Below are 12264 nucleotides of genomic sequence, written 5' to 3'. Positions count from 1 at the left end.
GGTCCCACCAAGAGAAGCGAAGGAGTTTTGGTGCACAGACAGGGTGACTCCGAAGTTCTGGAAGCTCTCTAGGCTTTCTTCCTGATTCCTTGCTACGTTCCACACAACTGAAATGGATCTCTAGGTGGGGGAATATAAATCTGGGCACAGAGAAGTACATAAGTCCCCAAATCGAAGCTGTATTTTATGCTATTCCAACTGATGTCACTATTTATGGAGAATAAACCTTTGCAGGCAGCAGCTACTCAGTCATGTGCCCTGCTTTATACTTTATATTCTAACACTTAGTGAGATTAAGTATTCTTTCCCAGCAAAATTAGAAGTTCCTCTAGGTCACGATCTGTGTCATACCCTTCCCCTTCTATCCCTTCTGGCACCCTGAAGACTACCTGGCACGTAGTCAGTGCTCAATATTTATTCATGTGACTTTTGGCAGCGCTGTCAGGAAAGGTTTAGGGCTCTGCACAGATGGAGTCTTCTGTTACTCACCATTTGGCCAAACACACTGCTTTGTGGATTTCTTCCCATTTTCCCCCAAAATCCTTGGACACCCACAGGCCATTCTGAAAGATTATAAATAACTTATCAGAATTCTAGCTTTGTCCTGTGCAGCTGCTAATATGACCTTTAATAGTTCATATCTAATAATTCAGGACAGTAAACACACACACTGAAGTTCCATCCAAGCTACCTGAACACACACACACACACACACACACACACACACACACACACACACACACACACACACACACACACACACACGGGTGATGGGGGCCCCTTCAGGGTTTTGGAAGTTCAGAATAACAAATGCTTATGAATTGCCTACTGTGTGCCAGGCACCATCCCAGATGTCACACTGGGGACACAACGACCAATAAGATACACTCCCTGTTCTCAAGGAGCTCCCGCTTAACAAGGGGTGTGGATAAGAATTTGATACAATGTGGTAAGTTATGGAAACATGTCTCCAGGGTGAGAATAAGGAGGGGAGGGACAATGCATCAGAGATGGTTTGTGAAGACAGTTGAATTAGTATTAAATAATGAGCAGTATAACCAAAAGAAGGCAGATGGGGAGATGGGATGTTATTGCACAAATACACACTAGTACTTGCCAAGGCGAGAGGAGATAAAACATCACAGCATGGGCAAGGGGCTAAAAGCCTTCAGACACTGATGGAACACAAATTCCAAGGTGAGGAAAGAAGGGGCTAATGCTAGGGAGAGAGGTGAGGGCCAGCTCACAGAGGGCCCTCAGTTTTACTTTTTTTTTTTTTTGAGAGAGAGAATGCTCATGTGCACATGAGTACGGGATGGGTGGGGGGTGGGGGGGTAGAAGGGGAAGGGCAGAGGGGGAGAGAGAATCTTAGGCAGGCTCCATGCCTAGCATGGAGCCTGACACGGGGCTCAATCTCATGACCCCGAGATTCCCGAGATCACAGAACCTGAGCCAAAAATCAAGAGTTGGACATCTAACTGACTGAGCCACCCAGGCGCCCCTCAGTTTTACTTTTTTAAAGGTGAAATACTTGGATGGCAATGGGAAAGATGGATTTCAGACCAGAAGCAGGAAAAGTAGTTGAAAAAGTAGTACCACATTAGTTCATTAAGAGTTACTGAAGCCCTAGGGGCGCCTGGGTGGCTCAGTTGGTTAAGCGACTGCCTTCAGCTCAGGTCATGATCCTGGAGTCCCAGGATCGAGTCCCGCATCGGGCTCCCTGCTCAGCGGGGAGTCTGCTTCTCCCTCTGACCTTCCCCCCTCTCATGTACTCTCTCTCTCTCTCATTCTCTCTCTCAAATAAATAAACAAAATCTTAAAAAAAAAAAAGTTAGTGAAGCCCTAGGGCCCCTGGGTGGCTCAGTCGGTTAAGCAACTGCCTTCAGCTCAGGTCATGATCCCGGGGTCCTGGGATCGAGCCCCATGTCGGGCTCCCTGCTCAGCAGAAAGCCTACCTCTCCCTCTGCCTGCCACTCCCCCTGCTCATGCTCCCTCTCTCTCAAATAAATAAATAAAATCTTAAAAAAAAAAAGTTAGTGAAGCCCTAAACCACAGCTGAGAGGAATAGGCTCAGGAAGAATCTAGAAACTAGATTCAGTAGAACTGGAAGCTTTTTCCTGTAGGGCAGAGTGTGTGTGTGTGTGTGTGTGTGTGTGTGTGTGTGTGTGTGTAATAGGGGAGCAGCAAGACAGAAATATGAAGCCCTAGGAGGAAGCCAGAAATAGGGATTTGAGAATCTTATACATTACAGGGGCAGTTACAAAGGTTAGAGTGGAAGAGATTGCTCAGAGTGAAATGAGCAGTAGGGACTTGAGGATAGACTGACAGTTTACAAAAGAGACCAGGAAGCAATTAGAAGGTTAGAAGGTAAGAAAGAAGCCAAGCAAGCCAAGTTCCCAAAAGGAGAGATTGGCCAATATTTTCAAATGTAGCAGAGGCTCAGTAAAATAAAGACTGACAATGTCCGTTACATTGGCAACACAAGCCTATTGGACCCAGACCCAGTGGAGGTGGGACAGAGATGTCCTGGTACAGCTGAAATTAAACGGGGCTGATCTAGGCAGAATTTACCTACAGTGCTCTTCCACTCTCACCCACCATTCTTCCTTCTGTAACTCTTTCCTCCTCTGGTAACGTTCACCTCCCAGCCTTTTTAATTTCCCTAATTCTACTTGGAAACAGGAAAGGGTCTGGTATCACCTATTTGCACTTTAATACACATTGGTCCATCTTCTTGACTCTGATTTTTAAAAAATATTTTCTTTATTTATGTGAGACAGAGCAGGTGCAGGGGGGAGGGGGAGAGAGAGACTCTTAGGCAGACTCTACACTCAGCATGGAGCCTGATGCGGGGCTCAATCTCACGACCCTGAGATCATGACTTGAGCCGAAATCAAGAGTTGGATGCTTAACTGACTGTGACACCCAGGCGCCCCAGCTCTGATTATTTTTACTTCCAACTTACCCTTAACTGGAAGAAATTTGAGGTATAAGAGCAGACTGGGGCTACTTCCTCCTGAGGATAGCATTTCAATGATCTTAAGACACTTGGTAATGGCGATGGGGTAGTCAAAAGGGGGGTTGGTGATTCTGTCCATTCCTCTGGGGGTCTCTTTGCTCCCTTGAAGGGCCTACAGCTCCAGCTTGCTGGAGGCCAACTTCCTGGAATTGTTGCTTTAAGATCTGAAGCCTACCCAGCAGGCCAGTTTCCTTCCTTTGGCCTCCTTTGGCTAAACTTAACTTTGACCTCCTTGAGTCTTCCAGCCTTCCCTTTGCTCAAAGATCTGCACAGAAGGCCCAGAGCCCAGATGGCTCTTCGAGTGCCCTTCACCCTCCCTGTACCACCCCTTTGCTCAGCCCGACTTGTCCACATTGATGATCCAGTTTTTGTCCCCACAATGGTCACCACAGCAATGGCTCTCAAATTTTAGTGTGCAGACTCAGCTGGGAAGGTTGTTTTTGTTTTGTTTTTAAGATTATTTATTTATTTATTTGACAGAGAGAGACACAGCGAGAGAAGGAACACAAGCAGGGGGAGTGGGGGAGGGAGAAGCAGGCTTCCCGCCGAGCAGGGAGCCCGATGCGGGGCTCGATCCCAGGACCCTGGGACCATGACCTGAGCTGAAGGCAGACGCTTAACAACTGAGCCACCCAGGCGCCCCTCAGCTGGGAAGGCTGTTAAAAATACTAGCCACCTCAAAACCAAAAGTCACTGATGGACTATGTCTGGATTGGGGCCTACGAACTGCATATTACAATTACATGAGTCTCCAGGGGTTTCTATCTGATATTGCTGGTCAGGAGACCACACTCTGAGACATAACATGAGAAAGAGCCCATGTAAATGTAAAGTATAATTATGATTATCATAGTCTAGCAACTCAGCCACTTTGGGTCCTTAAAATCCATGGTAAAGGAGACTGGTCCTCCTGGAAAGGAAAAGTGAAACGTGCTCCCCAGAGAACTTTCAGAAGAGAGGTGGGAGGGTTAGGGAGGGACACAGGTTTCTGGGGACAGTATAGGAATGTGGTAGGTGATGCAGAGATTTAAAACTCTGGATATTTAAAACAGGAGTATCAAAGACAGAAATCAGTATGCTTTATATACTGGGAACTAACAAAAAAAAAATTATGAAGATGTGGTTTGGCCATAGGAAAGGAACAACACCATCAGGAGTTTGACAATTTATGCTTGTCCCTTGAAGCATAAGAATGATTACATTAAACTGTTTTCTAGTTCATTACTCTGATAGCACACCACATCTACTCACTTAAAAAAACATGTAATGACAGCTAAATATCATACTTGTCTGGAACAGATAGCACATGAAAATCATGCCCTTTACCAAACTGGAAAAAAATGCAAAAAATACATAATTCATGCCTTAAGAAGTCACTAGAAAGCAGTCCAATATAAAGGCATGTCCTACAGGGTTCTTTTAAAAGAGTATATTTTGAGCCTATAAAAATGCGAAAAAGCAAGACAAGTTCCTCAACTATACTTACTTCAGTGCTGAGAGCTAAAAGATAATCAGAATTCTGAGGGCTATACATCATCTGAGTCAGAGGATGGAAAGGGAGATTGGTCTGAACAAAGTTCTTGGCAAAATCTGATGATCTGAAGATTCTTCCTCCATGACTTCCTCCAGATACCTCTGCTGTTAAAATCACCTGATTAGGAAGAAAAAAGTTCAGAGTCAGAGCGTAATACTATAAAAACACAGAAGTTTTTACACCATTTCCACCAGATATTCGTTAAGAAAATTCCAAAAGTAGGAAGAGTTACAAAAACAGATTAGTTGGTGTACTGCACTCCTCAAGTATTAGTCTTATAACAAATATTATCCTAAATTGAAATAGTGCATCATAACTATGAATTTAGCCTGCTCAGTTTGAGATTAGCTAGCTGCCCAAAGACTAAAATGTTGTTTTGCGGATTATACATTGTGACACCAAACAACCGCTACATAATTACAAAGAGTTTGGCTGAATCTTGGACAGGGACAAAAAAAAAAAAAGAAACTGTGTGCTGAATTCCATTCTTTTATGAACAGCACTACATTATGTTTAATTTTAAAATGAACAACAGCAAACTAAATATATTGCTGTAAACAACTGGACCATTCCAACATTATTATCTGACAGCCCTGCGCATGGTCTCAAGCACAGCTTCATGTGTATGAATGAGTCTCACCTTTCCAGAATTCTCAGGACCAATAGCCATGCCAAACTCAGTCCGAATGAAGGTGTTATTGATGAGATGTGTAATATCCTTAAAGTTCTTTCCATAGTCCTCACTGAGAGGAAGAAAAGCAAGACAAATTTAGAATGCAGGGGTCAAGGACACTGCTGGGGCTCCTGTCTGGCTTCCATTATCCCTTCCCACTGGCTCTGTGGAGGCGTTCACCACCCTTCCCTGAACAGTTACCTGCCTCAGGGGAGTAGATTCCGTCTCTAGCTCCAGTGGTGGGCCTGATTAGTCTGAAGGAAATTCTACCCCCTCATCAGTGATGGGGTCAGAAATGGGGAGAGACCCAGGTTGAGCCAATAAGACAAAAGGGGGAAATTTGGGGTCTTTGAGGAAATACAATTTCTTTATACTTAAGATACCCACCTGACAAAATGATCTGTCTTCCTTTAGACTAGTGGTTCTCAATCAGTGTATTTTTGTGAGCCACCCCCCACCGCCACCACAGACATTTGGCAATGTCTGGAAACATGATTATCACAACCCAGGGGTGAGATGCTACTGGCATCTAGTGGGTAGAGGCCAGGGATGCTGCTAAACATCCTACAATGCACAGTTTCACAAGAAAAAATTATCTGACCCCAAGTGTCAATAATACAGAGGCTGAGAAACCCCAACACTGTAATATGTGAAGACAAAGCAAAAAACTGCTACAGGCATTTTGGCACAATGAGAGCACAACTTGAAAAATAAGCCAACAGAATTGGAGAGAACTGCTGAGGGAATTCTGGAATTCCAGAGAAGCAGAGCCTATGACACTGGGTTGAACTAACACTGAAGCCCATCCTTCTCCTGTATTTAGTTATGAGCCATTAATTCCCTTATTGCTCAAGCTAGTCTGGGTTGGGATGTCTGCTAACTGTAGTCAAAGGCTTCCAACCTAACCTAGTCATGTACAGTACTAATGGTAAAGCCGCAAACGAAGGAGCAGGAGTCCTGAGGTCCCCCCACTCCCAGAGGCTGCCGTACCAGGCGCCAGCATCTACCGCGCGTGGTGCACAGAACACAGCTAGGGAAAACAAACTTAATCTCATCTCTTGGGTTGTCAAAGCTTTTCCCAAAAGTTCATTCCAACAATATTTTTGAGAGGTATTCAATTTCATGTTTAGATTTTGAAAACTAAAAGCAAAAAAGTCAGTAGCTATCTACCTCTGATGGGTTTCATACTGTGTGCAGTCTGCTAAAACATGATATAGACTGCAACATCTTAGCAGTCATGAAATCTAAATGTTCATCAGTGAAGATCACTGCGCGTTGCAAGTTAGTTGCCCAGTGATAAATGCTCTTCACTGATAGAGTATAGGACTTAATAAATGGTATAATTTTGGTAGCAGCCTCAACAAATAAAGAATCACAGAACCACAGAACATGAGAGATGCAAGGGACTGAGGAGAACATCTTGTCCAATTCCCTCACCTCACAGATGAGGAGGTTCAAGAGGAGGCAATTTGTCAAAAGTCAACCAGTTAATTAAGGGCAAAATTCTCAGTCTCATACTAGAGGCAGCTTTTAATTACTTGTGAGGAATTTTTCTCTTACAACCTGTAGACTTCCACGATCTTCCAGGGCTTGTGGCCTGGAGGTAGAGATGGGCTAAGAGGAAGTTGGAGGCAGACAGGAAGGCAGTGTCTCTGAGTGTTTGCATAGGACCCTGACAGTATGCTAAAATAAACTACACACGGCTTGAAGTTGTCTGAAAGACTCTTCCTCAACAAAATAGGGATTAGGCACCACCCAACTGATTCTTTACTACCCTTTCCGTGGCTTTGGAGTACAAAATGCTTATCTTCCGGATAGCAGGTCAAAGGGTTATGCACAAACAATTCCTAGCTCTACAATGTACGTATCCTCAATCGCTCAGACAACCATCTAAAGGGGTTTGTAGTGGCTTGCTTATCACCAGCTTACAAATCGCCCCTCCTTCATGACATCCCCAGGGAACCTCCACAAACCTGTTGGCAAGCCTGCTTGCTTTTTAAGAACTTGGCACAACAAACACATCCCTGCCCTTCAGAAAAAGCAAGCAACATGAGCAAAACAAAAAATCATCTGCGATAACACTACTTTTAGCCACTTAAAAAGACAGCTGGAGCACAATGGCTAGTATCGACCAGCTACGATTCATGCAGGGTTCTGTTAAGGCCACGCAAGGCCAAGGAAAATATTTTAATGTAACACTTTATTTTAAAGTAGCTTTATTTGGGGCTCCTGGGCGGCTCAGTTGGTTAAGCATCCAACTCTTGGTTTCAGCTCAGGTCATGATCTCAGGGTCGTGGGACTGAGCCCTGCATAGGGCTCCACACTCAGTGTACCTGCTTGAGATTCTTTCCCCCTCCCTATTGCCCTCCCTCTACTCCTGCCCCTGCTTGTGTGCTCTCTTTCTCTCTAAAATAAATAAATAAATAAATAAATAAATAAAATCTTTAAAAAAAAGTAGCTTTATTTTCTATCAGCACATAACATACATCATGAAGAGGAAATCAATTCACTATCTTGAAAAATAAATCTACTTTTCAAAATCTATAAGATAATTAATAGTGTCATAAACAGCAGTCAAATGATAAGTAAATCCTGTGAAACCATCTGCTTTAGAAACAAGTCTTTTGAATAAAAAATAACCAATTTCCAGTTGCCAAAAATAAATGATCACTTATGCATGTATTTGTGCTGTAAACATGCATAAGAAAATGCATATACTTGCAGCTGAAGAAAAGTGTTAAAATACAAATATTTTCAGAATAGAACCCATACCCCCAAAGAACAAGAAAGATGTAGACATTAAAAAAAAAAATGAAAAAAAAAGTAATCATCACATAGAACTTCTAGTAAGACATAGCATCAAAATTCCTAGTAGGATGAAGCACTCAAAAGAGGTTTTTCCAGAAGACTCACATACTGACACTCAACCCAAATGTCAATACTCAAAAATTATATCCTTGTTTTTGCGGACTTTCCATTTATAATATATTGGAACTTGTACACCAGGCATCTGAACTACAGACATTTAATGAAAAGTAACAGTATGAGGGGTGCCTGAATGGCTCAGTCGGTTAAGCGGCTGCCTTCGGCTCAGGTCAGGATCCCAGCATCCTGGGATCGAGCCCCACATTGGGCTCCCTGCTCGGCGGAGAGCCTGCTTCTCCCTCCCCTCTGTCTGCCGCTCTGCCTACTTGTGCTCTCTCTCCCTCTCTCTGTTAAATAAATAAATAAAAATCTTAAAAAAAAAAAAAAAAGAAAAGTAACAGTATGAGAGTTTTACAGTACCTCAGATAATCTTACATTTTATTTTTCTCAACAATCAAACAAGCACATGGGGTGCCTGGGTGGCTCACTCAGTTAAGCATCTGACTCTTGATTTCAGTTCAGGTCATGATCTCAGGGTCGTGAGGTCGAGCCCCACATCAGGCTCCATACTAAGCATGGAGCCTGCTTAAGATTCTCTCTCTCCCTCTGCCCTCCCCACTCAGGCATGTGCCTGCACACTCTCTTAAAACAAACAAACAAACAAACAAGCATAGATATTCTTGTTTGGTTGGTTTTCAGGCCTAACCACTTCTGTTTCTTTAGTTCTTTTTTGCCATGATTAAGTTGCTATAAATTGTAACATAAAAGCAACAAGGATGACAACACACTTAAAAAAAACAAACAAACCACCAAACTACTGTCCTGTAGTTTTCACTAATCAGAAAAGCTTGTAGAGTAGATCCTTATTGTTCCTAGATTCCATATTTGCAAATCTGAGACTCACTCAAATGTATTTGTAACCCTTACTCGTGGCACTTTGCAGTCAACTGCAGGCATGCACAGAGTGATGAACATTTAAGGAACCCAGCTGAGGTCCAATATGGGACGCTCTGTCTTCTTGTTGCAGCTCTAATACTGTCAATAAGTGTCTTCTTCACAGTATATTTAGTGCCGTGCATTTTGCACTTTTGTGTTTTTTGTTGTTGATTCCACTGTTTCGAACAGCACCCGAGCACAGTGTTAGAGGGCTAGTGTTCCTGAGTACAAGAAGGCTTTGATGTGCCTTATGGAAAAAATATGTGAGTTAGATAAGCATCTTCTGGGCATGAGTTATGAGCTCAATGTTAATGAATCAACAATATACATTACATAAGGTGTCTTTCAACAGAAATGCACATAAAACAAGATTATGTACTGATCAATGAACAAAAATGAATGCTGTGAGCAGAGGTTTGCGGGAGCTGAACTCTTTCTTTCTTTCCCCTGGGAGCAATGGTTTCGTACTCGCCAGTTCAGTGTACACGGGGACTCTGAAGAACAACGACAACCAACTGTACTGAGGCTTCGAGTTAAAAGACCAACAGGGAGAATGTAGCTTATTAAAATGTGGCAACATCACAGCAGACCCGAAATCACAGACTGGCCAGTAAAATGGGCAGAATTTGAATTCACGTTAAGCTGAACTCCCAATACTTTAGTTTCTCTCTCTCTCTCTCTCTTTTTTTTTACCCCCACGGTCTAATACTACCTTATGTCCTTTTATTTTAATATTTTATTCTGTTTTATTCTTACTGAAAAAAGGGTACATGTTTTCTGTAGAAATTTTGAAAATACAAGTGGGAAAACAAAGGGGGTAAGATATTGTGAATAATAAGAAGGAACATGAGTATGTATCCAGTGTCCCTATTTTGCTTTAGTTGATAAGGCAATTTTATATGTATTTTCATGGGAATATCTCCCAAATGATGAAAACCACCTAGTTTCATGTTTTTATATGCCCTAAGTTTGTAAAAGTGAAGATGTAGTAAAAATGCCATCATCATGCATTTTAATAAACTTTTTCTTTAAGAAAAAAAAGGCAGTAAAATATATTTTGTAATGGAATTTATGCTAACCTTGTAACTAAAATATGCAGTCATTATTAATAACCTACTGCAGTGAAAACCAAGCATATCATTAAAAAGGCTGTCATACAAGATGTCTTGGAGAAGCCAGTTTATTTTTTATTTTTTTTAAAGATTTTATTTATTTATTTGACAGAGAGAGAGAGAGCGCACACAAGCAGGGGGAGCAGCAGAGGGAGAGGGAGAAGCAGACTCCCTGCTAAGCAGGAGCCCGATGTGGGGCTCAATCCCAGGACTCTGACATCATGACCTGAGCTGAAGGCAGATGCTTAACCGACTGAGCGACCCAGGCACCGTGAGAAGTCAGTTTACTAAGCTTTGCTTTAATATCTGTTGATACTTTTACATTAACTTTTTTTTTTTACCTCAAGAAACATCCTTAAAAATTTACATTGACAATGGAATAAAATTTAACGTGAAATTTAGTCATTTCAAGATGCCCTTACTAATTTTCAAAAGTTGAACGACTCTCAACAGGAAATAAAAATCACAAATAAAATAGCAGCAGTTTTTTTTTTTTTAAGATTTATTTATTTATTGGGGGTAGGAGCAGAGGGAGAGGGAGAGAGAGAATCTCAAGCAGACTCCCCGCTGAGCACAGAGCCGGAGCAGGGGCTCGATCTCATGACCCTGAGATCATGACCTGGGCCAAAATCATGAGTTGGACACTTAACCAACTGAGCCACCCAGGTGCCCCAAAATAGCAGCAGTTTTGTGGCAACTGGGTACAGAATTTTGATGTAGAATAATGCTTCCATGTGTTTCATTAAGTTGATCTTACAATGAAAAGTTAAACTCAAGAGGCCATCAAACAAAAGCGTGCAAAACATCTTTCCGTTGCCAAAACCCAAATTATCATCTTAATCATTAGCTTATTTCCTTTTTTTTTAAGATTTTATTTATTTATTTGATAGAGAGCGAGAGAGCACAAGCAGGGGGAGCAGTAGAGGGAGAGGGAGAAGCAGGCTCCCCGTTGAGCCAGGAGCCTGATGTGGGGCTCGATTCCAGGACCCTGGGATCATGACCTGAGCCGAAGGCAGACGCTTAACCATCTGAGCCACCCAGGCGCCCCTAGTTTATTTCCTTTTTAACTTCACATTTGAAAGAGGCAAATGTACTTTACAATCCATTATACAAATTATTCCTTAACAGAGGATCAAATTTAAAGCTATTCTAATATAACTCCTTTAAATTGAAGATATTCATATATTATCCAATTTTTCCTAATCATCAATGCAGAAGGACGTTATTTATTATTTCCCCAATCTTCCCACAATTCTTTTTTATAACCGAAAGATCAAAGTACATTTCCCTCTAACTTGGCGTAGGTAACAGACACAACTTTCTTCTACCCCTATGAGCCTCTGAGCCGTTAAGACTCAGAACAGTTGGCATGTGATCAAGTGTCTTTTATTTAATCCCAAATGAACCTTTGACCACATAAGATTTAGTACAGAAAGATAATCCGATAAATAATATAATCGTGAGACCTATGAAAAACAGAAGAGTCTTCGGAGTGGATTCAACAGGCTTTTGTTTTATTTTTCAGTTGGGCAACCTCACCATGTTCAGGACTCCTCTTAATCAACCTGCCCCTCCCTTCTGAAGCACCACGTGCCCCTTGACTGGCGGGCCAACAACACGAGTGCCTTCAGAGTGGCCAGGCCAGCCCAGTGGGAGAAGCAACAAGGCCTATTTACACTTTCCACCTAAACTCTGGAGGAGGTCTCACTTCACAGCAGGGAGGAAAGAATTAATATTCAAAATGACCTTGGCCAAAACAATAAACAACCAAACAAGAACCCTGCTGTGTGACAGGACACAGAAGCTCAGTCACATGAAACTACATGAGAAACAAATAGGACTGCTCTCTAGTAAACTGTGTGTTAGGGGTTTCTCACAAGACTAGACAAATATAGGATGGAAAGGGCTGAGTCAGATGCTGGTCGGTATTTTAACAGTAACACTTAGTGATACTGCTTTTGTTTTGTTTTTTGGCTGTCTTCAAGTAAGCACAGAATTGAAAAGTAAAAGGACGGGGAAAAGAGTCATTAAAACACATTTCACTCCCCCCTGGGTATGACTCATGAACCTGTCAGGTCCAGTTCTAGCCACACACTTCAAGAGCAGTGTAGAGAAAAAAAAGTGA

The 12264-nt window shown here is 42.2% G+C and overlaps 1 protein-coding gene across 3 annotated transcripts in view; it reads right to left on the bottom strand.

Annotated features, from left to right (window-relative positions):
- The window catches only part of SORT1 (sortilin 1), a 63592-nt gene that overhangs the window by 27313 nt on the left and 24015 nt on the right, over positions 1-12264 (bottom strand). For all 3 annotated transcript variants that reach the window (XM_028101925.2, XM_028101927.2, XM_028101926.2), the window contains exons 4-6: positions 5194-5296; positions 4506-4670; positions 490-563 (exon numbers count right to left, since the gene is read on the bottom strand). In XM_028101925.2, coding sequence (XP_027957726.2) covers positions 490-563; positions 4506-4670; positions 5194-5296 — 342 coding nt within the window. The remainder of the gene's footprint in view (positions 1-489; positions 564-4505; positions 4671-5193; positions 5297-12264) is intronic.

The sequence above is a fragment of the Eumetopias jubatus genome, unplaced genomic scaffold, assembly GCF_037043125.1.
Source record: "Eumetopias jubatus isolate StellerSeaLion01/CBP00866 unplaced genomic scaffold, mEumJub1_p1.0 scaffold_4, whole genome shotgun sequence".
Lineage (NCBI taxonomy): Eukaryota > Metazoa > Chordata > Mammalia > Carnivora > Otariidae > Eumetopias > Eumetopias jubatus.
Note: the sequence above shows the minus strand (reverse complement) of the source record. Positions and strands in the feature narration are given on the sequence as shown.